The following is a 26,872-nucleotide window of genomic DNA, read 5'->3' on the forward strand; positions in this document are numbered from 1 at the left end:
GGCCATTAAGTGCTTTCATAATATGCAAATCTGTGCTTTTTTTTTTTGCCTATTCCACATTGTCATTTTCATGTTCTCATCTTTCACAACTTTCCTCCTGCTGCCCCCTCCCCCACATATATATATATGTGGGTTAATTGTTCCCTAGTCTTTATCAAGGTGACACTAACAATGCTATATATACAGTTTACTCTACCACTGGATATCGATTATCCCTTTTCTTTTTCTTTCCATTTATTTTCCTTTCCTTTTCCCTTCCCTTCTCCCTTTCCCTTCCCTTCCCTTCCTGCTCTCTCATTATTATACCATCCTTAAAAGAAGAACTTCATTGACTGCCTGAAGGCAGTCACAGTTACAGCCTCTTTGGTCAAATTGCAACTGTGATTGTGGGTCACCTTATGCTTATCATCATCATAACACAGACATTCAGCATCTCCTTTCCCTCTAGCTCTGCTTCTATTTTTATAGTAGGTTTGCTTTCTCCGTCTCTTTGTTTCTATAACACACACATACGCACACACATACACACAATTACATATTTTTTGTTGGTTTTGAGATTGAGGCCAGTCTCAATTTCATGGTACTCCTATGCCACTTTCCCCCAGAGTCTATGACTTCAATTGTAGAGCTGTTTAAAATAGACATTATAAAACTAATTTTTCAATGTATTTTCTTTGTGTTCAATTCTAACTCAACAATGGAAATCTGACATTTATCTTTCTAAACTATTCTCCCAGGCTCCCCTGCTCCAACCCTCCCCCACCTCTCAATGTCCTTCCCTTCCTGCAGAAACAAAATTAACCTTTTTTCTTTGGCCATCTCATTGATACTTCTCTTTGAAAACCCCTTGGCTATTGTTTTTGTTTGTTTAATCCACTCACAGCTCATTATGGTTTGACTATTTAAAAAAATGAAATAATAGTGGATATATTTTCAAAATGCTTTGCAAGGAATAGAAGTATTCTTGAGTGTGAAACGTTTGTTCCAGCAACCACATGCATATAGCAAATGTATGTGCATGTGAACTCGATCAAATACAACACGTTTCCTATTGTGGTTGGTGGTGGTTTGAAAGCTCGGGTTGTTAGCAGGCCTAGCTTTTGATATGCTAAACACAAGCAAAAGGAGTTTGGGAAAACCTTTTCACTCTTGAAGTTTGCAAGACAATTCTCTTCCTAGAGAGGTCAAGAAAGTCAGCTTTGAGTCTCAGCTAATCAGTGTCCTTTTTGGTGTAGCTTCTTTTAAGTAGTAATCCACAGTCTCCTTTTGTAAGATATTTTTAAGCCTTTGGGGAGGAAGGCTGCAAAAAAGCATCAGCATAGTATTATAAAATATCATCTTAATAAGTGTACTAATTATTGGGCTTTCATATAGATTTGTAGTTGTCTGAGCAAGGAAGGTAGTATTTTTATTTGACCTTAAGACCTCTTTGAAGAGGGGAAAGTAAATATTACTAGTAGAGTCTTCAGGCAAATATGGGAGGGGATGCTGGTAGTTAGCTAAGGACAAACAGTTTTCTCTTTAACTAGGCCAGCTAGGTAGATATGTATACATATTGTGGTTTAGCATCCTCTTTCCATAATTTTAACTTAAACAGAAGCACTTTACCAGCAAGCTCCATAAGGACAGTCAGTGACTATTATATCCTTTCTACCCAGAACCAAACCTGGCATTTGTGAGTGCCTAAAACAAACAAAAAACTTAGGGGAAGTGTGTTACATCTTTTAAAACACTACACTGGGAAGTAGAGATGAGTCAAAACTTGAAGCCTCATTTTTTTTTTTTTTTTCTGTTTTGGTAATACTGGGGATGGAACTCAGAGCCTTGTATTTGGTTAGCAGGAATGCTACCACTTGAGCTTCCTGGACCAACCTAGGAATGTTCTGAATTAAGGCAACTGGTCACTATTTTGTATCCTCACACCCACCTCTAGTATTTTGTTATAGTAACAAAAACCAGACAAACACAAGGACTCATTCTGAATAATAGGAGGGTCCTTATAGGCATAAGATTCCCAGGGTTTTAGCTCTGTGAAAGAAACCAAAGGCAAAGACCAAATTTCATATTATAGCATAAATCCAAATGGATTAAGACAGATGGGCCTTGTTGATTCTCCTCTCCTCCTCCTAGAATTTGTGGGGCAGTGGGATGCAGGGTAGTACAGGGAAATTCTTTTTTTTTTTTTGGGTCCGGTCGTGGGGGCTGAACTCTGGGCATGGGTGCTGTCCCTCAGCTCTTCAGCTCAAGGCTAGCACTCTACCACTTGAGCCACAGCGCCACTTCCGGCTTTTTTTCTTTTTGCTTATGTGGTGCTGAGGAATCGAACCCAGGGCCTCAGGCATGCAAGGCAAGCGCTCTACCACTGAGCCACCTTCCCAGCGCAATACAGGGAAATTCTTACTCAACATGAAACTGACATTTTCATCCTATGCCTTCACCCAAACCACTATTAGTCCCCATTGTTTTAACACACAAATTCAAACTCCAAGTGACACAAAAGCCCTCACATCTTAGGTCTTCCTTTTTTCTCTTGTTTCTACCCTATAACATTTCTCCCTACGAGCTTTTTGATGGCAAAGAAAACCATGTTTTTTTCCATGTATCTATAGCTTTTCTGCTTGGTCTGAAATGATTTTTTTCTTCTTTTCATGTTGATTACCTAATCTGTGGCTCATATTGAAATACGTGAGGGTAGGGGGACATGGGGACACCAGCAAGATGGAACAGGAAAAAAACCAAGACCTGGGACAGTCTTGTGCACAATGGTAGAGAAGCCCTGTCATTACCAGTCCAATGAACCTCTCGCCTCTGTGAGGTCAGTGAACAACCATCAGTGGGTGATCAAATGTCTTAGTTTAAATTGGTTACATATGTGGTATATGATTGTGTGTGTGTATGTGTGTGTATGCGTTGCCAGTACTGGGATTTGACCTCAGGATCTGGGTGCTGTCCCTTACATTTTTCACTCAAGACTGGTGTTTTAACACTAAGCCACAGCTTCACTTCTAGCTTTTTTTTTTTTGGTCATGGGCTTGAACTCTGGGCCTGAGCGCTGTCCCTCAGCTCTTCAGCTCAAGGCGGGCACTCTACCACTTGAGCCACAGTGCCACTTCCAATTTTCTGGTGGTTTATTGGAGAGGAGTCTCATGTACTTTCTTGCCCAGGCTGGCTTTGAACCAAAATCCTCAGATCTCAGCCTCCTGAGTAGCTAGGATTACAGCTGTGAGCCACTGACATCCAGCAACTTCTAAATTTTTGCTGGTTAATTGGAGATGAGTCTCATTGACTTTTCTTCCTCAGGATGGCTTCAAACTAAGATTTTCAGATCTCAGCCTTCTGAATAGCTAGCCTTGAGTGAAAAAGCTAAGGACAGCAGCCTGGCCCTGAGTTCAAGTCCCTGTATTGGGGGGATGTGCTATGATGCATATCAGAACAAGTTGAGATTTTTTTCAAATGCTACCCTAGGACCCGCAAATTCTACGTATCAAAGAGGGAGGAAGGAGAGTGTCAGGTAATAAAGTAGTTGTGAAAATAATTTGAGGAGTGATTCCTTCTGCTGTCTACTTCAACCTGCAGACAATAATCATTGACCATAGAATGTATGGTGAACCTTCACTATGAAAATTTCATAAGTTCTGTCAAAGGACTTTGGAGAATTCCTGTTCAGCAACCTGCAGCATGATACTATAGGTTAAGATTGTATGCTACAGATTGTGGCTTAAAATGGAATCCCATTCCACAAACCCATGATAAATTTGAATGTGTTCTAAGTCAAAGGTAAAGTAAACAAACCTAATCCACTGAACATCATAGTTTAACCACATGATATGCTACAGTATGGGTTGTTTGCTTCAACATCATGTGACTGGGAGCAACATACAGATCATGTCCATTACTGAGCTGATATCACAAGAGCATTTTACTGCATATACCCTTAGCCCAGTAAAAAGATCAAAATTTAAAATTTGTGTATTATTCCTGCCTTGGGAGACTTCACATGGAGACAGGATTATAGGCATGAACCACCAGTGCTCAGTCTGGGGACTATATTTTAATTCTTAGTTTGTATATACATCTTCTGGGGCAAAATAACATAATTATGGGACTGAAAATTTTATCTTGGCACTTAAAAGATTAGCAGGAGAGACTTACCATTCTCTGTTAAGTTACATGTTTCACTATTCTGGAAGAGTGTTTGTCAGCACATCTCCGCCTAAGAATACTATGTTAGATTTATAGTCCTGTAACCAAATACCTAAAAAATAATTCAAAGAATAATTTGTTCTAGCTGAAGGTCTGAAAGGTTACAGTCCATGTGTTATCAGTGGGCTTCATTGCTTTCGAGCATGTAGTGAGATAGTTTATCATGGAAGAAGAGTGTGGAAGAGCAGAGCTACTCAGAAGTAACAGGAAGGGGCTCAGGCTGAGTTAATACGCACCAAAGGCAAACCCTCAGCAACCCACTTCCTCACAGAGCCCCAACCACCACAGATCATTGCCTCCCAATAAAGTCAAATTTTGAATCCATAAAAAGATTAAATCATCGGGGCTGGGAAGGTGGCTCAGTGGTAGATCGCTTGCCTTGCATGCCTGAGGCCCTGGGTTCGATTCCTCAGCACCATATAAGCAAAAAGAAAAAAGCCGGAAGTGGCGCTGTGGCTCAAGTGGTAGAGTGCTAGCCTTGAGCTGAAGAGCTGAGGGACAGCACCCAGACAGCACTGGACCCCCCCGCAAAAAAAAAAAAAAAAGATTAAATCATTGATTAGGTCAGGGCCCTCATTATCTATCTCTGGAAATGACCTCTTAGATGAACAGAGGAAAACTTTACTAATGTTCTTCTATGTGTCTCTCCATGCAATTAAGTTGAAAACCATGATTAACCACCACAGATACTCAACTGGGAATTATTGTAAGTAGAATGTATTAGAACTAAAGACCCACAAAATCTTTTGATAGTCTATAAAAACTGTTCTCAAAGAATATATTTTTTTCAAATGGGAAATGAAATCATAGTAAAAATCTCATGATTGATACAAATTTGTCTGTGGCTTTTATATTTAATATCCATATTATCATTTAGCTGTTTTGGTCATGGGGCTTGAACTCTGGGCCTGGGTGCTATCTATGCTCTTCAGTTCAAAGCTAGCACTCTACCACTTGAGCCACAGCGTCACTTCGGGTTTTCTGATGGTTTACTGGAGATAAGAATCTCATGGACTTTCCTGCCTGCATTGGCTTTGAACTGTGATCCTCAGATCTCTGCCTCCTAAGAAGCTAAGATTACAGGAGAGAGCCACCAGTGCCAGGCTTAGCTATTATTTTTGTGGTATCAGCAAGAGCTAAAAAACATCTACTCAATGTGAATGTGAAAATTTAATTATGCAGATAATAAATTTCCAAAAATACTTCCCACATTACCCATTGACATTTTAAGAGCTGACTTACATTTTTTTCCCCCAATTTTTAGGTCATTCTAAAATTCTGCAGTTATAGAGTATTTTGACTTTACTTGAAATATGTCTCCAAGATTAGTCTGGCAAGACATGCTTCCGCAAAAAAAGTTGCTAGGGCTCTTATTATATATACACACACACTACTATGAGCACAATTAACTTAAAAAAGTTGGAGCTTTCAGAGCACATGTAAAAACACTACTTTTGTAAGACAATGACAAATGTAGTATGGATATAAATGAAGATTTTATTATCTGAATGCTTGTGACTATAAAATAACTTATCAGTCAAGGTTAGTTTTCCTGCAGCTTTTTTTTTTTTAGCTTTTAGTTTTTATTTATTACTCTAACAACAAAAGAAAAACCTACAGGCACAAATTAGAGGTTCCCATATTTAAGGTTTAATATTAACAAAGCTTAAATTAGCACTTAATTCATAATACTTAGAGACTTCAGAAAAGCAGTGATTAAAAAAAAACCAATCTTGCTTTCTTCACAGTGTTAATGCTATTAGCTTTAGTGGGTGGGAGAGGAGAGGGAAGAGGGGAGAGGGGATGGGGGAAGGAAAAGGGGAGGGAGAGAGAGCTAAGGACGTTGAGCATAGAAAGGATGATATTACATTTACTTTCACTATTCAATGACTATAGGTAGGTCTCTTATATGGGTCTCGTGTACTTTTCCCAACTTCCCAAAGCTGAGCATTCCTTGGATAAACACATTCACAGTTATACTTTGAGAATTTTTAGAAGGCTTCGGATAAAAGTTTCTTATATAGCAAAATGATTATTTCTGCACATTACAACAAGTAGATTGACTAAGGTTATCTTTCTGGTGGTGGAACTTGGATTTGAACTTAGACTGAGTGCCCTAACACTGGAGCCATCCTTTCAGCTGTTGTTTTGGTTTCCGTTCTTTTTCTATTAAGGCCTTTTCAGTTTTATTATTTCCTTTGCTCAGCCCACCACCACCACCACCACCTCTAAACCTCATGAGTAGGTATGGTTACAGGTATATACATATGCCACAGTGATAGGCTAGAAAGTTCTAAAATTAAACCCAGGGAAGTGGAGCTCTGGGACAAGGGGTTGAACGACAGCTTTAAGGGGGGGAAAAAAAAAAGCTGAAAGGGGGAGCTCAGGCCGCGTCCAGGCCCCAGCAACGGATCAACAACAAGAAATTAAACCAGGAAGTGGATGGTGTTTGTTATCTCAGCTATGAGGGAGGTGGAGACCAGAGAATCTCAGAATCAAGCCATTCTAGGGAAAAGCTGAGACCCTCTCAAAAAAAAAAAAAGGTAAAATGGTAAAAAGGTGTGTGTGTGTGTGGGGGGGGCTTGTAGGGAAGAAAAGTCGGCCTGTAGCGGTAACACACACCTCAACACTGGAGAACTGAAGCCAGGAGGGTCTTTTCATGGAGACACGTCTCGAGTGCAAAAAAAAAAAAAATCTGCAGACCGCAAAAACAAATGAAGCGTAAGAGAATCTTGTTTAAAGAAAAAAAAAAAAAAAACCTTACGCAAAGCAGGAAACCGTCATGCTTGAGAGGACAGCTTCCAAGCCATTGAAAGCAATAGTGTCTGAACCCTGAAGAAATAAAAAAAAATACACTGGCAACACAGCGGCCGCGCGTCCAACCCTAACCCCCCCCCCCCCCCCCCCAGCTCAAGCCAAACTTCATCCAGGCCGAGGCCGCTGCCAGCAGGCGCCGCCACACCCTCCCACCCGCCCTCCAGGGAGGGAGGGTCCCAGTAAGGAAAGGTGGTTAAACAAAAAAACAAAAAAGGGAAAAAGAAAGAAAAAACAACTTCCCCGGATCAGGTCTGGGCCACCCACAGGCCAATCGGGCAGCGTCGCGCGAGGTCAACGACTAAGGCCTAGGTTTTCTTTCCTCCTCCTCCTCCTCCGGGGGTGCTCCACCCGTGCCAGACTTCAGCCCACCCCCCGAGGGAGGCTCAGCCTCCCGTCGCCCCAGCAGAGGAAGCAGCGAGAGGGCAGCGACCCCGGTTGCCCAACAGTTGGGTTCCCAGGCTGCCCGGTGTGACGCAGCGGCTCCCGCCCGGCCCCCGGCTCTCCGACGACGCTCGGGTAGGCGGGAACGCGGAGCGAGGCCTGGGCCACCGACCCTCAAGTACCGCCCGAGGCCCCCCCCCCCCCCCTTCGGCTTCTCCAGCCCGGTCCTTACGCGGTTCCCCAAGTCTCAACGCAGCCAGTGTCCACCTCGTCCCACCCCAGTTTCTCCCCGGTTCCTTTTCAGTCTCTCTGCCTCCACGTCCTGGCGCCACCCAGCCGGCCCCGGGGACAGAGGCGCTCACAGCCGCGACGCAGCGAGCCTCAACGCTGGGCCGCTAAGGGCGGGTACCCGAGCTAGGATCAGCGGGCCACAGTCGCCGCCAGACTCCCGGCAGCTTCCGAGCAGGGGGCGCGCACGCTCCGGCCTGAGCGCGTGCGCGCGCCCAGTCCCCGCCTTGCCACGCCCCGGAACCAATCGCTCTTCAGCAACTCTCACGACTTCCTCGACGTAATCGCTCCTCCCGCCCTTGCCCCAGCAGGAAGGGTTCAGCGTGCGCGCGGCCGCTCGCCTCGCGACCGGTGGGGAAGGGGAGTGAGCAGGAGCGCTTACGTCGCGCGGGAGGCGGAGGCGGAGGCGGCGGCGACCTCGGTGGCGACGGCGGCGGCGGCGGCGGCGACGGAAGACGGTTGCGCTCGCTCTCTCGGCGTCATGGCGGCTGCCGGGAGCCGATAAGCAGCGGGAGCGCGCGCGCGGCGGCGGCGGCGGCGGCGGCGACGACAACGACTCGTTACTTCTGCTCTGGCTGCCTTCGCCTCTGGTGCTTCAATAATGAATTGATTGTTGGGGACCCACTCGGCAGGGATCGCGCGTCGGTGCCGCGGGCCGGGACTCCCCTCGCCTTGCGCGGCTCTCCTCGTCTCCCTCCCTCTCCGGACTCTGGCTTACCCCGAGACGCCCGGACCCCGAGGACTCTGTGACCGAGATCGCGGGCCCCGGCGCGGGGGAGGCCGCCGATCCCAGCCGGCTCCCCGCGAGCCGGCTCGCCCTGCCCCGCCAAGTCCTCACGTCCGCCGGTAAGAAAGGGGGCGGCGGGTGTGGGTCAGGATGTGGCGGTGAGGACCCGAGCCCTCCGGGCGGAGGGCGGGCGGGCAGGAGCGGGCGCGGGTGGGGGGGGGACTTCGCGGTGCCCCGGCGGCGGCCCAGAGGCCGGGCGCAGGCAGGCCCGGGCGACCGAGCGAGGGCCGGCGGCGGGCGGGCCGGGCGCGCAGGGGGCGTGTGAGCTGCTAGGGGCAGGCCGGTGACCGCCGAGCGCATCCCGGAGCCCCGCGGGCCCGGCTCGGGCTTGTAGGGCTGAGGGCCGGCCAGGCCGCGCGGGGAAGTCCGCGACTGGCGAGTACTTGGCCCCCGCGTCGGTTCTCCTGGAACCCGGGCACCCAGCACGTGGGGAGCGGTGGGGAGGGGGAGGGGGCGGCGGCCCGGGCGAGCCTGGGAGGGCGCGGGGCGGGTCGGAGGGAAGTTTGAGGCGGGAAGGGCGGCTGTGAGGCCGGGATGGAGTCCCGGGAGCGGGCAGAGGGAGGCCGAGGGGACCGGAGGAAGGCTAGTGAGAGCCAAGGCTCCAGCGTTGGACGTCTGAGCGAGGATGGATCGTAACGTGCTTCCGAGCCTCGCCGCGCAAACTTAAGTAGAGGATTGAAGAAGGTTTAGCGACTTAGGCAGAGTCATTGTTGAGACCCACGGGAGACAGCGGAGAGGTCCGTGTGCCCCCGAGCTGCACGTCGGGCCCCGAGAAGCACCGCAGAAGTGTTCCTCGGGGGAGGGAGGGTGGCGGCGGCGGGGGAGGAAGTTACTCTGTACCGAGAAAGCCATTTTGAGGGGCGAAAAGGAAGGTGAACCGGCGAGAAGGAAAAGAGGAGTGAACTTTCTCCAGGGAGGACTTTGAGGAAGGAAGCGGCTCGTGAGAGAGAGAGGGAGAGCACTTCGGGTGTCGGAGACTTCGGTTGTATCTGGTGGTGGGGCTCTTGGGGGAGAGTTGGAATTGGTAGTAAACCTGGGGGAATGGATGTTGAGTGGCCCGGGTTAGTTTCTTGAGGTAACCTGTTCTTCCGAGAGAGGCTGTTGGACTGGGATCCGGAGACTTTAAAAATCGGGATCCAGATGCGGAGTATACTAGGAACGTGTGGGCCCAAAGCTCGTTTAAGCCCCCGGCTTTTTGGAACTGAAAATAGTAATGAATTCTTTTGGCTGAGGTCGGAGGACAACTGTACTCTGCTCGGGCTGTCTCGCTACTTTCTGGCTGGGGAAGGATCTGACGTCTTCCCCCGCTTCTTCCTCTCCCTCCCTTGCCAGAGATCTCCTTTGTTTATTCGTGGATAGCTTGTAGGTGACTCTAGTGTTGTACTGAAATTTTGAGAAGTGGAAAATACGCTCTTCTTGGTCCATTATTATTATTATTATTTTGCCCCAAATCTCCTACTTTAACAGTCAGCTGTTAGGGTATATTATCTCTGTTACCTTGCAGTCTTTTTCATAGAAATTCAGGTAGCACAACTGGTAAATAATATTTTTTTTTCCTCTCCACTGTTAGCTCACCTGCTGAAGAACATGTTTGTTTGGACATGTACAGTTTTACTAAGATTATATCATATCTTTTCTTATGTGATCAATTTTAAAACTTCTCTCGAAGTTCTTGGTGATAGTAATCAGGATTTCATTGAACCATTCCATCCCTCTTTATTTGATGGAGTTGCCAAATAAGACTCTTAGGAAGTATGTATATGTTACCTCTTTAGAGGTAGGAAGTATGTATGTTACCTCTTTAGAAGTAATCCATATAAATATTGCTTCACAGTGGCAATTAGTCTGAAAGTCTCGAAGTTCTTGGTGATGATAATTAGGATTTCATTGAACATAGCCATTCCATCTCTCTTTATTTGACAGAGTTGCCAAATAAGAGTCTTAGGAAGTATGTATATGTTACCTCTTTAGAAGTAATCTATATAAATATTGCTTCACAGTGGCAATTAGTCTGAAAGTTTTATCACTCAACAAGTATTTAAAGTTCTTCAATCAAAACTATATTAGCAGTGGCACACCATATTCCAGTAATTTTGTGTGTGTGTGTGTTTTTCTCTGTTTGTTCGCGCGTGTGTGCGTGCCCATGCACTGCTACCAGGGCTTGAACTCAGGCCTCCCACTGTGGGCTTTTTCCTCTCATAGGTATTGCTCTACTAATTGAGTCATACTGCTCCTTTTTGCTGGCTAATTTCAAAGAGTCTAGTGGATTTGTCTGCCTGGGCTGGCTTGGAACCACACAATTCTCAGATAGCAGCCTCCTGAGTAGAAGACTATAGACTTTAAATAAAAAGGCCTCATCACCACCTTTAGTCTAAGGTAGATTTCAAGAAGTTCTAAACAGAGGCTTGTTTTTGTTTTTATACAGGAAATATTCTTAACTATTAAACATTTTTTTTAGGTGAATCAAAGAGGGTCCCAGCAAACCTGTGAATGTTGAAGAAAATACATCTGAAATTTTGATATTCAAGGAGTCAGTATTTATATTCATCTTTTAAACTGGGAAGATTTATATTTTGTTTTAAAACGTCTTGATTTTACAATGAATGGACAGAGTGATGAAGAAAGTGTGAGAAACAGTAGTGGAGAATCAAGGTAAGCAAGACATTTACTGATTGTATACTTGAGAATTAATCTTACCGCTTGTCATAAATTTGTTACCTATGAGGCCCAAATATTTTTAAAAATTTTAATAGTTTGAGACATTGATATTTGATGTTTTAGTGATTTTTTTTTTAAAGATGTTCAGAGAGCTTAAATGTAAAATGCTTTATTAACTTAAATCTTTTTGGAGGTTCACAATGTTTCAGTTAATAATTGATGCTGAAGCAAGTAAATTACATTTAATTTGAGTGGAATATTAGTGAAATGTCCATGTAAATGCAGTAGGAATTTCTGTATTTACCTTTTTCTGGCATTTTGTCTTCTTCACCTGTGCTTTATGGTAGCTACTAGCCACATACAGCTAATTAAATTTAAATCAAATTACAGTATACTCCAAAATTAGTTGGTCACACTAGGCACATTTCAAGGGCTGAATTGTTACGTATGGTTGTCTCTTTGGATAGAACAGATAGAAAACATATTCTTTTGGCCAAATGTGTAGATAGTATTGATCTGGACACTGGTTGAAGTATTACTATAACTCTTTCCTACTTCGTTTTCATCTCAGAGTTGTAATTATCTGTAAATTAGTTGAATTCTTGACCCTTGTTTTTTCAACGCAGATACAGTTTGTAGGAGTAAACTATTAAGCATTTTATGTGTAAGAAAACCTCTTGGCATCTAAGTTTTTTTTCTTATTTGTGGTTTTGTTGTTGTATGTGCCTGTTTTTTTGTTGTTGCTTTGTTTTTGTTTTTTTTTGGTTTGTTTTTAGATGATTGTTTTTGGAGTGTTGTGTAGCACAGCCTGGCCTTGAGTTCAGAACTCTGATCTCTGACCTGCCTCCCTAGTAGAATGCTTGGATTGCAGGATTGTATCACCATGCCAGGTCCTAACACTCTAAATTCTTGTTTGGCTCTTTCTTTTGAGCTACCTGCACATTAATAACACAATCCATATAGTTTATACACACACACACACACACACACACACACACACACACAAAAAACACTTAAGGAAATTAAGTAAATAGGACATTGAAGTGAGATTGCAAAGTTACTTAATCTCAATCCTATTAATTATTAATTTTGAATTAGGGTAAGTTAATCTTTTTTATTCCTATAAAATGAGGATTACACTGAAAATTGAGAATCAAATGAGATACAACTTGTAAAGGACTTGATAGTTTTCTCATGTATTAAACCTCATTGTTCACTTATAATCAGTTCCATGTTTGATGTGCCATATAACTGAACAGTTAATAACAGTGAGGGGAAAAATGAAATGGCCAGCAAACAGGAAACTTGACAGGTTTAAAGGGAAAAAAAACTGCTTAGAAAATTATGTTGCAAGCTGCACTGGTGGCTCACGCCTGTAATCCTAGCTACTCAGGAGGTTGAGATCTGAGGATCGAGCTTCAAAGCCAGCCTGGGCAGGAAAGTTTGTGAGACTCTTATCTCCAATAAACTGCTAGAAAACGGGAAGTGGTGCTGTGGCTCAAGCGGTAGAGCGTTTGCCTTGAGCTGAAGAGCACAAGGACAGGGACCAAGCCCAGAGTTCAAGCCCCATGACCGACAAAAAAAGGAAAAAAAAGAAAGTTATGTTGCATATGTACTTGGTCTGAAATTTGTAAACTTGGAAATTTGTGGCTTTGTTAGATGATGTTTTCAGACTGTTTAGGTAATAAGAACATCATAGAGAATAAAGTAAAACCTTTTAGGGGGAAAAAGTATTTAGTTGAACCAAGTATTTGTTTAGGAGTTTTTTTTTTTTTTTTTTTTTGGCCAGTGCTGGGGTTTGAACTCAGGGCCTGTGAACTGTCCTTGAGCTTCTTTTGCTCAGGGCTAGCACTTACCCTCTTGAGCCACAGCGCTACTTCTGGCTTTTTCTGTGTATGTGGTACTGAAGAATCAAACCCAGGTCTTCATGCATGCCAGGAAAGAGCTCTACCATTGAGCCATATTCTCAGGCCTGTTTAGGAGTTTTAAACTCATTTTTTCACTAGCTTGTTCTCATGATTTTCCGAAACATAAATTGAGGAGGAGTTAAACTAATTTTGAATTGATTTTACCACTTCTTACAAAGTCACACACAACAATTTTTATTTTTTTTATTGTGAAAATACTGTACAGAGGGGTTACAATTACATAGTCAAGATGAGTACATTTCTTATCAAGCATTGTAGTCTCCTCCTTTGTTTCCCCTTCCCATCCCTTCCCATCTTCCCTCCCCCTTCCCCCTTCCTGCCCCTCCCACTCAATCCTTCCCCCCCCAAAGTTGTAAAGTTCATTTTTCCATATAACGACTTGTACATCTCATTGTTGCAATGGATCCATCTGTATCCCTATTTAAACGATTTGTTGTTTCCCTTCCCCTCCACACAGCAATTTGACTAGAACCATAGTTTGTGTTAAAGACTTTTGAATCTTAGCATGTCTCTAAAAATGTATATGATTGAGGGGCTGGGGAGGTGGCTTAGTGGTAGAGTGTTTGCATTGCATGCATGAGGCCCTAGGCTCCATTCCTCAGCACCACTTGGGCAGAAAAAGCCGGAAGTGGTGCTGTGGCCCAAGTGGTAGAGCGCTATCCTTGAGCTGAAGGGCTGAGGGACAGCGCCCAGGCCCAGAGTTCAGGCCCCATGACTGACACCCCCCCCCCCAAAAAAAAAAGTGCAAAATTGATTATAGTAATTATAGTCTTTTCTTATTCATTATTGAACAAGGAAATGGTTAATAAGGAGAGATAATAGAGGACATGCAGGAACCAGCCTACAATAAATAGGAAATATGACAACAGTATGTTCTCTATTTGGGTATGCAGGGAGACTTGGTGGCATGCTCTCACTATTTATACATTGCAGTCTTTGCCGCCATGCCATACCTAAAGCAGGGAGCAGTAATAAACCTCATCTGATAGTCCAGAAGAAAAATCTTCTAAATGAAGGAATCCCCCCATATAAATACTGGGATATGAACTTAAATTCTCATACTATTCTATGCAGGCATTCTACCACTTGAGGTACTCTAGCAGTTCCTTTTTTTTTTTTTGGGTTGGGTCATGGGGCCTGAACTCTGGGTCTAGGCATTGTCCCTCAGCTTTTCAGCTCAAGGCTAGCGCTCCACCACTTGAGCCACAGCGCCACTTCCGGCTTTTTTTTTAATTGTGAACATACTGTACAGAGGGGTTACAATTACATGGGCAAGATAATGAGTACATTTCCTATCAAGCATTGTAGCTTCCTCCATTGTTTACCCTTCACATCCCTTTCCAGCCTCCCCCATTTTCTTTTTTTTTAATTCTTATGTGGTGCTGAGGAATCAAACCCAGGGCCTCATGCATGCAAGGCAAGCGCTCTACCACTGAGCCACCATCCCAGCCCTAGCAGTTCCTTTTTGAATTAACTTTTTTTTTGGGGGGGGGGGGTCCAGTCATGGGGCCTGAACTCTGGCCCTGTCCCTCAGCTCTTCAGCTCAAGGCTAGCGCTCACTTGAGCCACAGTGCCACTTCTGGCTTTTTTCTTTTTGCTTATGTGGTGCTGAGGAATCGAACCCAGGGCCTCAGGCATGCAAGGCAAGCGCTCTACCACTGAGCCACCTTCCCAGTTCCTTGAATTAACCATTTTTGAGATAGAGTTTTCCTGGGCTGGCCTTGTGTGATCATCCCATTTGTGTTTTCTCATGTCACTGGGATGACCAACAAAAATCACAGTTTTAGCCCTTGGTCAAGATGCAGCAGCCTACCAAACTCCCCACCCTCTCTTTAGATCCCCTGATCATATATAGCCAGGATTACAACAGTTTTAACCTACATTGCCCAGCAAAGTATCCTTTTTTTAGGGGAGGGGGGGTGGGTCCGGTCGTGGGGCCTGAGCTCTGGGCCTGGGCACTGTCCCTCAGCTCTTCAGCTCAAGGCTAGCGCTCTACCACTTGAGCCACAGCACTACTTCCAGATTATTTTTCTTTTTGCTTATGCGGTGCTGAGGAATGGAACCCAGGGCCTCAGGCATGCAAGGCAAGCACTCTACCACTGAGCCAACTTCCCAGCCCTCCTTTTTTTTTTTGGTGTCAGTCCTGGGGCTTGACCTCCATGAGGGTGCTGTCCCTGAGCTGCTTTTACCCAAGGTTAGTAGACACTTGAGCCACAGTTCCACTTGTTTTAATTTTTTTTTTTTGGTAGTTAATTGGATAAGAGTCTCATGGACTTTCCTAACTGTTCTGGCTTCCTCAGATCTCAGTCCCCTAAGTAGCTAGGATTACAGGCGTGAGCCACCAGTGCCTGGCTACAGTTTTCTTTATAATACTTTTAAGTAATTGCAAAGCATATTTATGTAATTATTTTGAATTACTTATTGTACTCAATATACTTTTATATAGTTTTGTGTGCTTGAGACTTGGTTAAGGAGTTACATCTGCCTTGCAGTTTGCATCTGCTTTGGAGTTTCTCAGGAAGAAAGACTTACTTTGCATTCATTTTTTTTCCCTTAGAGTTTTGCTCTCTATTTCTTTGCTCTTTGTTTTAGTTCCTTTCCTTTCTCTTCAGAGAAAGAGATTGTACCTATTTAAAAGACTGGGATGTGAATTTTACAGACAGGGATTTTCTTGTGAAAACGAAAAGTTTTCATAACTGCAAATGCTAACGTGGAGTAATGAGAAATACTCTGCTCTTAGTTGATACACATTAGTGTAAGCTAAGTATGTTAAAGTTAAGTAGTTTAAGCAAAATTTGAATTGTTACGGGCTAAGCATTTAAAAATGTATTTTGCTTTAGAATTTCCTTTCTTCCACTGGAATTTATGATATGAAGTAGAATTAGTCAAGATAGTGTTTGGCATTTTTGGTTGGTGCATTAGCTTTTTATATACATAAAATGTGTTTGTAAGGAGTTGATTCCTTCTGTGCAGAATGAGTACTCAGGAAAATAGGTTTTTTTTTTTTTCCTATGCCATAACTGACAACTTTGAGACTTAGTTACTAAAAAAAAAATACATATATATATATAGGTCAGGATGCACCTGTACAACTGTTTGCGCTCAACACAAAGTTTTATGTAACTGAAGCTGAGCTTTCTCAAGATAATGTTGAAGATTTCAGAGCATTAATTTCTAGTTGTGGGGACTTGTATTATTTGTGACAAGAGTATTTGAAATTATGGTTAAATGTTTTAAAATTTTAATTTTCTTTCTAATTTATTTCATTTTTCCTTGTTTCCTTCTCAACCCTCCCACCTCCTACCCCTTACTCCCACATTGCCTATTTCTTTTTGCTATTTTGAGGATCAAACCTAGGGCTTTGTGCATGTTAGATAAGCATTCTGTCACTAGGGTACATCTGGCAGTCCACATTTTTTTCCATTTAAATTTGAAAATGAATGATGACACTTCGAATGATGAAATAAATCATTGGAAAGTAATTGAAATATGTGATCACAATTTGTTTACTTTTAGATGACCAGTACATGCTTGTATTGCTTGCCCATTGATGAAAATTTCAATAATTTATAAGTATGTTTTATATTTACAAGAATTTAATATAGAGTTATTTTAATCTCTACATGTGTATAGCTTCTTGAATAACTCCTACAGAGTAGGAAAAATGTTGATGATTCACCTTTAGTAGTTTAACCATTTACAGTTAATCTATAGTTGTTAATGAATTTGTTTTGTTTTTAGACAGGATCTTGCAGTGTTGCCTTAGTAGGCCTAGAACTTATCAGCCCCCTGCCTGAGTCCCCTGAGTACTGTAATTACAAGCATGTAATACATGTCTAGTACCTTTAGAGATTCTTTAATGTGATTCTTAGAATATTTTATTACTTTTAGTCTACTATTTAAAAAAAAATTCATGCTGGACATTAACTCAGGGACTTGCACATACTATAGAAGCTCAAAAGCCCTAGCCTGAATTCTTTTTTTTTTTTGGTTCTGGGGCCTGAACTCTGGGCCTGGCCATTGTCCCTTAGCTCTTCAGCTCAAGGCTAGCACTCTACCACTTGAACCATAGTGCCACCTCTGGCTTTTTCTGCTTATGTGGTGCTGAGGAATCAAACCCAGGGCCTCATGCATGCAAGCCAACCACTGTACCATTGAGCCAGCCCTTGAATTCTTTGTTTTGTAGCTTAAAAAAATTAGTGTTAATGTATAGCGTACATGTCTTAAATATGTGTGTAAATTTTATATTTACAAAGAGAGGATGGGCTCTGTATTTTGCTCAGTTTCTTTGGCTTATAGAAAATAATTTAAGTTTTATTTTTAAGAACCTTTGGGTCTCAACTTTTTAAATGTTTTAAGGAAGAAGTAGTTGTAGGCAGTGAGTTGGAAATGTGATCAGTGGAAATGTTCTGAATGAAAGTCATGATAATTACTCTGATCTGATTATTAATATTGTGTGCATTTATTGAATTTTGCACAGTATTCCACAAACATTGTTATTTGTTATACAACCATTATGCCCATTAAAAAGAATATGTGAAGTTGGAGGCATGAATTAAGTAAAGTGTACCTATCTAGTAAGTATAAGCTCCCCATTATGGACAAAGTAAAAATAATTAAAAATCTACTCTGAAATTAAGATTGAACTAAAAGACTGCTGGTGGAGGTGATTAATACATATAATTCCATAATCTCAGAGATGGATCATAGTTATTTTCCAGAATGGACTAAAAATGTTATGGAGGCCTTCTCTAAGTATATAGGCCAGATATAATGATGCATATCTGTAATCAGAAGGTATTTAGGAGACATAGGTTGGAAAATTGTGTTTGGAGGCCAGCCTGGGCCAGAAACAACAGATCTTAGCTGAAAAATAACCAAATGTAGACAGGTTTGGATATGTGACTCTAAGGTTCTGGATTGAAACCCAAGTATTCTAAGGAAGAAAGAGAGGAGGTGGGGCAGAGAAAGGAGGGAGAAAAGATCATTAAAATCTGATGCTGGTCATATGGCTCAGTAGTTAAGAGCTTACCTAAAATCCAAAATTGTGGGTTTGATCCCAGCCCTGTACACACACACACAAATTAAATGCTTTGAGAAGCTCTAAATTCTATAAATGATGTGTTAAATTTAAGGACCATGAACTCAACCTTAACAGGTCCCTTTTTTTGTTAGGTGATAGGATCCAGGACCTTGCACATATTATTAGGCAAGTACTCTACCATTGAACTATATCCTCAGACCTGGGTTTGTTTTTTTCTTTTGGTTGGTCGTGGGGCTTGAACTCTGGGCTTGGGTGCTATCCCTCAGCTCTTCAGCTCAAGGCAAGCGCTCTACTGCTTGAGCTACAACGCCAATTGCAGTTTTCTAGAGGTTTATTGGAGATAAGAGTCTCACGACTTTCCTTGCCCTTGCCCGGGGCTGGCTTTGAACTGTGATCCTCTGATCTCAGCCTCCCGAGTAGCTAGGATTACAGGCACAAGCCACTGGTGCCCGGCTGACCTGGGTTTTTTTTGGTTTGTTTTATTTTTTGGGTCCGGCCATGGGGGCTGAACTCTGGGCCTGGGCGCTGTCCCTCAGCTCTTCAGCTCAAGGCTAGCGCTCTACCACTTGAGCCACAGCGCCACTTCCGGCTTTTTTCTTTTTGCTTATGTGGTGCTGAGGAATCAAACCCAGGCCCTCTGGCATGCAAAGCATGCGCTCTACCACTGAGCCACCTTCCCAGCGCCTGACCTGGGTGTTTTTGAGGTTGTATCACTATGTACCTCAGATTGGCATCGAATCTCATATGTAGCCCATTAAGCCTCCAGAATGGTGGAATTACAGGTATCTACCACTTACATATGGCTACAAGTTATCTTTTTCACTCTGTATCTTTTATCTGGTTGGATACCACTGTGTAATTTTTTAATTTTCCAGATACTATCTCACTAAGTAGCCTGGGCTATAGCTCATGCCTCAGCTTCCTGAGTGCTGAGATTTTTGTGTATATATACGATAATGATTTCTCACTGTAAAAGCCAGCTTTTTACTTAAACTGAAAAAATTTAAAACAACTTTTATTTTTAAGGCATTGCCCATTAAAGTACTGTTACCTCATTTGGTTTATATTTACTTACAGCTTTTTTATTTTTGTCCTTCACTACTAAGTCTCAAAAGTTATGCTAGAGGCACTTTTAGAAAGATAGGAAAATATGAAATCACAAAGCTAGGTTGCTTAGAAATCATTCATTGGAAACTAGTTGTTAAAATTCCCTCTAGTATCATTCATTTCAGGAAAGAATGATTCCTTTACATTTCAGTTTTTTTGTAATCCCTGTATCTCAGTTCAATATGTACTTTTTATCTTTTCCTGTTTTTTTTTTTCTTGAATATCCTGTATTGTACTATAGAACCCATGCTTATAACAATTTTTTTTTCTTGAAATCTCAATATACTGCTTCACAGGAGCTTAAGTAATAGGTTACTGTCTCCACAATAGAATTTAGCCAAATGACAAATCAGAGAATTTAGTTATGGTTAAGGTTACTTACTGTATTTGGACTTTTTTTTTTGTCGGTCGTGGGGCTTGAACTCTGGGCCTGGGCGCTGTCCCTCAGCTCTTCAGCTCAAGGCGAGCACTCTACCACTTGAGCTGCAGCACCACTTCCGGTTTTCTGATGGTTTATTGGAGATAGGAGTCTCATGGTCTTTCCTGCCCAGGCTGGCTTTGAACCGCGATCCTCAGATCTCAGCCTCCTGAGTAGCTAGGATTACAGACGTGAGCCACCAGCGCCCGGCTGTATTTGGACTTATTTTTAACTGTCGGAAGATATGAGAATTGTGTATTACTTCATTTTCAGCCACAGTTTTTGCTTTCCCACTCTGTGTGTGTGTGTGTGGGGGGGGTGGTACACGTGTACACACACATACATGCATACGTATATACATACCTAAGATAATGTGCAGGCACTTTAGTTAAGTGAAATTACCCATTTGTTTTGGTGCCTAACATTACTTTTGAGTTCTTGACAGCAGGTGGCTTATATCTGTGTTTAAAAAATATTTCTGGCCAGGCACTGGTGGCTCATGCCTGTAATCCTAGCTACTCTGGAGGCTGAGATCTAAGGATCACTGTTCAAAGCCAGCCCAGGCAGGAAAGTCTGTGAGACTCTTAATAAACCACCAGAAAACTAGAAGTGGCCCTGTGACTCAAGTGGTAGTGCTAGCCTTGAGCTGAAGAGCTGAGGGACAGAGCCCAGGCCCAGAGTTCAAATCCCCATGATAAAAAAAAAAAAAAAAAAAAAAAATCTGTTAGGTGTCAGCACCTCTAGCCTGTAATTCCAGCTATTCTGGAGGCTTAGATCTAGAGTATGAAGGTTTTGAAGCAAGTACAGCAGAAAGGTGCTTTAGACTCCAAAAGAACCAGTCCCATCTGGGCTGGAGATATGGCCAAATTGGTAGAGCCTCAGCCAAGCAAGCAAGCCAGCAATCATGAGGCTGAGTTCAAACTCTGGTATTGGAAATAATACCAATAGTAAGAGTGTGAATGAATGGTTTTTTTTTTTGTTTGTTTTCTTTTTTTGTGGGAAGAAATGGGAAATTTTTTTTACCTTTTTTATGGGAAAATTTAAAAATACATAAAATATAGTTCCAGATGTGGTTCTTGGACCATCAGTGTTGATGTCACCTATGTGTTTATTAGAAATGTAGAGTTTGGGACTTTATTCCAGACCTGCTGAATCAGAATCTTAATTTTTAAATGATTTCTAAATGGTTTTTACACTTATCAAATTCATGTGTATTTATGAAGTTGTTTATCTGGAGTCTTTCTTTCTCTTTCTCCTCTTTCCCTTTCCCTTTCCCTTTCCCTTTCCCTTTCCCTTTCCCTTTCCCTTCCCCTTTCTTTCTTTCTCTTTCCTTCCTTCCCTCCTTCCTTCCTTCCTTCCTCTCTCTCCCTCTTTCCTTCCTTCCTCTCTCTCCCTCTTTCCCTCTCTTCTCTCCCTCTTTCCTTTCCTTCCCTCCCTCCTTCCCTTCCTTCCTTCCTTCCTTCCTTCCTTCCTTCCTTCCTTCCTTCCTTCCTTCCTTCCTTCCTTCCTTCTTTCGGTTACTGATGTTATATATGTTTTTTATTTTCTGGTAATATCCAAGAACACTGTCATGGATTATTCCAGCAAGAATGCGTGACACAATTACAGTGGTTACCAGTTAGTATAATAAGCTTTTATTCTTATTGAATCAAGTATGAATCAAGTATTACATGGGTTATTTCAAGTGTTACCATTCCCACTTCCAGATGAGGAAATGAGGGTTATAGACATTAAACATACCATCTTTCACTAGATTGCACAATTTTGTTTTACATTGCATTGCTGTCTTTTTGTGTGTGTGTGTTCCTAGATTTAGTCTAGAGTGAGTTAGTTTGTTTATTTATGCTGGTCGTAGGGCTTGAATTCCTGGGCCTGTGTGTTGTCCCTCAGCTCTTCAGCTCAAGGCTAGTGGTCTACCACTTGAGCCACAGTGCCACTTCCAGTTTTCTGGTGGTTTGTTGGAGATAAGAGTCTCACAGACTTTCCTGCCTGGGTTGGCTTTGAACAGTGATCCTCAGATCTCAGCCTCCTGAATAGCTAGGATTACAGATGTGAGCCATCAAAACCCTGGCTTACATCGAATTTAGTTGTTAAGTCTCTTCAGTCTCCTTTCTGTCTTTTTTTACCCCCCTGCTGTTGTGGGTCCTGAACTCTGGGCCTGTGTTCTTCATCTCAAGGCTAGTGCTCTACCACTTGAGCCATGGCGCCACTTCCGGCTTTTTCTGCTTATGTGGTACTGAGGAGTCGAGTCTAGAGCCTCATGCATGCAAGGCAAGCACTCTACCTCTGAGCCACCTTCCCAGCCCCTCAGTCTCCTTTCATCTGTATGATTTTCTGTCTTTTTTTTTTCATGGCCTTAATTAAGTATTTTCAAGATAAATTATCGAAGGTCACTAAATCTGAATTTGTTGTTTTTATTCAGATAAACTAGGGCTCTTAGTTTTTAGAAAAGATAACTACAGTAATAAAGTATCCTGAACACATGATATAGGGAACTGAACTGGTTAATGTTCTCAGTGAATCGTCAGGTTTCTTCAGTGTATCAATTTTCTTATTTGCTGTATTTTTGGAAGTCACGGTACCTTATTCTACTCTAGATGACATTGAGTGTTAATTAATATATATTCCCTATTGTGTTGAGTAGCATTACATATGTCAGCTAGAATTTTGATAATCTGCATTTATTTGTGTATATAGTTTATACTTGAGGTATAATAATATAATAAGTTATTTTGTCGCTCAAAGAAATTAAACCTTGACCTTGGGGAGCCCTAAAATCAGCAGTTTTCCAAGGAGCTTTGATTCCTTTTATTATAGAACAGTATTAGAAAATAAAGTTTGTGTGTTGTATGTGCATATTTTGTTCAGGTGTCACTACTTCTAGGCCCTGTCAGCAAATAAAGCAGACAAACTTAGGCAATATATGTATATATTACAAGTCTATGTATATCTACATAATGTATGTATATGTATATCTACATGTGTGTATGTATGTGTGTATAAAGTAGGCATGGGTACATCCTGATAACTCCCACTGTGAATGCTATACTATAAGGCTAATTCCAACCACCCACTCCTTTTATGACTTCTCTGTCCAACAGTGAAAAGCATAACTCCCACTATCCAACATCTATGCACTCGTATTCAACATAGTGTGTGTATATAATATGTATATGTATATATATATATATGTATATATATATATCAGTTTGAGAATATTTTGGCCATACTACAGTAAACTATTTATTACTAATTAATTATTAAGTTATTTTACCAACTAGAATTACCATGTACTTTATATTTAGACTTGTATCTAGTCTCAGACCATTGTCTTCTAAAGTTAACTCAGTTCATTTTTTCCCTACTTTTTGAAGTGTGATTATATCATACTGTATAAATAATTGCTAAATTTTAGCAACTAGAACACTGTATGTATTTTATATTTAGCCTTATTATATCTACTCAGACCATTGTCTTCCAAAATTAACTCAGTTTATTTCCTCCCACTTTTTAATGTGATTATGTCACAATTTTTTAGATTCATTTGTTGTACTACGTACTACATCCTGGGATCCTTCTTTTACCCTAAAAGTCTCCTTGTATATCAGATTTACTGAGTCATAATTCTCATTTTAACAGGCCTTTCAGAAAAATTGTAATCAAAGTAAAATACATATGCATATATAGGAAGTATTGCAACCTGCAACATCTTATCATGTTTTAAGATTACAAATAAGCTTGTTGAAAGGTTATTATAATGTAGATTCAGGGTTGTACTACATTTTTTTCCCCTGGCGGGGGCCATTTGATATTTTGTAATTTTTTTTTTTTTTGGGTCCAGTCGTGGGGCCTGAACTCTGGGCCTGGGTGCTGTCCCTCAGCTCTTCAGCTCAAGGCTAGTGCTCTACCACCTGAGTCACAGCGCCACTTCCAGCTTTTTTCTTTTTGCTTATGTGGTGCTGAGGAATTGAACCCAGGGCTTCATGCATGCAAGGCAAGCACTCTACCACTGAGCCACCTTCCCAGCCCCAATTTTTTTTTTTTTTGTTTGTTTTGTTTTTTTGGGTCTGGTGGTGGGGCCTGAACTCGGCCTGGGCACTGTCCCTTAGCTCTTCAGCTCAAGGCTAGCGCTCTACCACTTGAGCCACAGCGCCACTTCCGGCTTTTTTCTTTTTGCTTATGTGGTGCTGGGGAATCGAACCCAGGGCCTCAGGCATGCAAGGCAAGCGCTCTACCACTGAGCCACCTTCCCAGCCCCGGTAATTTGTAATTTTGTTCCAGGCCATACAAAATCTCAGTGCAGGTAAATAGCCATGAGTTATATAAGTAAACATATTAGAATCTTATGTATCGGTTCAGTTATGTACCGAGTGATTTTTGGGGTCCTTAAGTGGCCTAAGGGCTAGAGGTTCCTAACCTCTTGGTAAAAATGGTAGGACCAGGTTACATATACAGTCAACTAAAATTTATTCAGAATTAGGGTACCATATAGGCAAACAAATGAGGACAAAGCAGAACAGAATGCTGTATTGAATTACAGGACAATTTTTGTAAAGTTTTAAACTTTTCTAATTCCCTCTAGTCCTGGGGCTTCAACTCTGGGCTCCTTTTGCTCATGGCTAGCACTCTACCACTTGAGCCACAGTGCCACTTCCGTGCTTTTTCTGTGATTAATTGGAGATCAGAGCCTCATGGACTTTACTTCCTCTGTTGGATTCAAAACACAAACCTCAAACTCTCAGATCTAAGCCTCCTGAGTAGCTACGATTACAGGTGTGAGCCACCAGTGCCTGGCAACTTTTCTAATCTTAATGATAACAATTGTAGTTTGGAGAGGAAGGAAGAACCAATGGTATTTATTCATATGAGTGATGGAGACAAAAGTTTGTATAAAGAGAACGTATCTGGACTGCTAGCCTTGCAGTTCTTTACTCTGAGTTTTATTCAATAGTAAGTTGAAGTCTTTGTGTGGCTTAGTTCCTGGTGGAAGAAAAAGAACAAAGGAAGCCTAATAAAGGGTAGAAGCATATTCTCCATGTAAATGAAATGGACAGAAACACTAGTTTTAGGGAGAGACCCCAGTTATCTACTGCACCAGAATCAACATAATATATTTAAGTAACTGTTTAAGAGTAACTTTTTTTTTTTTAAATTTTATTTTATTTTATTTGAGAACATACTGTACAGAGGGGTTACAATTACATGGGCAGGATAATGCATACATTTCTTACCAAAAGAGTAACTTTTTAATTCCAAGTATATTAATGTGTTTCATTGTGATATGAAATGGCTACTTTGTTAAAAGTTAACACTAGGTTAACTTTTCAAAAGCTTCTGAGGTGTGGCTAGATTATTAGCTAAGTTACCATTGACATACAAATTGAATACAAATTGAATGTTACAAAAATTAGTGGGTACCCTTAATAAAAATGACTTGGCATAGCTACTTCTCAGCTCTGTTGTTGTTGCTTTCAGAAATACTTTGCCCTCAAAGCATTAATTTAGATGATTGAGTAACTAGTATTTAGTAGATACCATGGAACACTAAAATTTGAGTTTCTTCTCTAATAATTATAATCCAGAGGCCATCTTCACAAATACATGTTGTGGCAGCTAGATTTGGCAAATGCAAGGAGTCAAAGTGTAGTAGTAGTTCAAGTGTAGAAGAGAGGTTTGATCATAATGACAAATGGTGGTTGACATCCATAGTTAGGCCCAAAATTAGAGTGAAAGTTGATAATTTTTTTGTTGTTTGATTTTCTTTAAGAGATCATTTAAAGCCTAGGAAATCTTAAAATTTAGGCCTATTAAATGTGCTTTGCATTTCAGCTAAATGGGATGTAGAGATTCTTGGATTAAGATCAGGAATATTAGAGCTTGAGGCCAACCCAAGTGACCCCCAGCATTGCAAAATGGAGGTATATACCTGTGATTCAGATAGGTGGGAGGCATAGGTAACAGGATCTCTGGCCGTGTTTGGGCAAAAACCATAAAGATCCTGTCTGAAAAATTAGCTCAAGCAAAAGAGCATAAAGAGGTGGCTCAAATGGTAGAGCCTAGCAAGAGGGAGGCCCTGGGTTCACACTCTTGTACTGCCAAAGATACATTTTATTTTATTTTTTATTTTTTTATTTTTTTGGGTCCAGTCGTGGGGCCTGAACTCTGGGTCTGGGCGCTGTCCCTCAGCTCTTCAGCTCAAGGCTAGCGCTCTACCGCTTGAGCCACAGCGCCCCTCTTGGCTTTTTTTTTCTTTTTGCTGAGGAATCCAACCCAGGGCCTCATGCATGAAGGCAAGTGCTCTATCACTGAGCCATCTTTCCAGCCCCAGATTTTTTTCTTGTACATAGCATATACCCACTAGAATATGTGTAGACTGATGAAATACAAAATTATAAATAATTGTAGATTTTTAAAAATCATATTGTTAGCTGGGTGCCGGTGTCTCATGCCTTTAACTAGCTACTCAGAAGGCTGAGAGCTGAGGATCACGGTTCAAAGCCAGCCTGGGCCGGAAAGTCCCTGAGACTCTTTATCTCCAATTAACCACCAGAAACCCGGAAGTGGTGCTATGGCTCAAGTGGTAGAGCGCTCGCCTTGAGCTGAAGAGCTGAGGGGCAGCTCCCAGGCCCAGAGTTCAATCTCACAACAGACAAAAAAGTCATATTGCTCTGGGTACTTTATTTTTTCGTAGCACTATTTGTTAAACTTAAAAGAATCTAAACATTTTAAAGCTTTAACTCTAATACTAAGGGTACCTTTAAGCATGTACAAAAGTAGTGGTGATGGAATGATCATGTCTCCCCCCAATGTATATTTTTTCACAAACCTTCAGCACATTTCACCTCATAACAGTCTAATTTCATCTCACAACTCCTACCTGCTACTCTCTTCCACTTGTCTTAATATAATTGTTCCTTGTGTTGGCCTTCTGCATGGTAGATGATACTGATGAAGAAAAAAGCCACTAAGCTTTACCGGGTGGTTGTAAATTAAAGAATTATTAGTCATTGATATCGTAATCACATGTATTTTATAAAGCTTCAGTGACACTTAACTGTATGTATGTATACAAAGCTTACATGGTCATTCTGTGAACTTATTAAAAACCAAAAATAAGTTGGTACTGGTGGCTCATACCTGTAATCCTAGCTATTCTGGGGGCTGAGATTTGAAAATCATGGTTTGAAATCTGCCAGTGGAGGAAAGTTCATGAGGCTCTTATCTCAAATTAACCACCAGAA

General features: G+C 41.8%; 1 protein-coding gene across 3 annotated transcripts in view; it reads left to right on the forward strand.

Moving 5' to 3' along the window:
* The first annotated feature begins 8,083 nt into the window (after positions 1–8,083).
* The window catches only part of Chd1 (chromodomain helicase DNA binding protein 1), an 89,708-nt gene continuing 70,919 nt past the window's right edge, over positions 8,084–26,872 (forward strand). The window contains exons 1-2 of one of the 3 annotated variants that reach the window (XM_042690715.1): positions 8,084–8,535; positions 10,935–11,128. In XM_042690715.1, coding sequence (XP_042546649.1) covers positions 11,076–11,128 — 53 coding nt within the window. In that variant the 5' untranslated portion in view covers positions 8,084–8,535; positions 10,935–11,075. The remainder of the gene's footprint in view (positions 8,536–10,934; positions 11,129–26,872) is intronic. The other 2 variants (XM_042690716.1, XM_042690714.1) reach the window with 2 other exon arrangements.

Source organism: Dipodomys spectabilis, unplaced genomic scaffold (genome assembly GCF_019054845.1).
Source record: "Dipodomys spectabilis isolate Male_0828 unplaced genomic scaffold, ASM1905484v1 ptg000140l, whole genome shotgun sequence".
NCBI classification, from domain to species: domain Eukaryota; kingdom Metazoa; phylum Chordata; class Mammalia; order Rodentia; family Heteromyidae; genus Dipodomys; species Dipodomys spectabilis.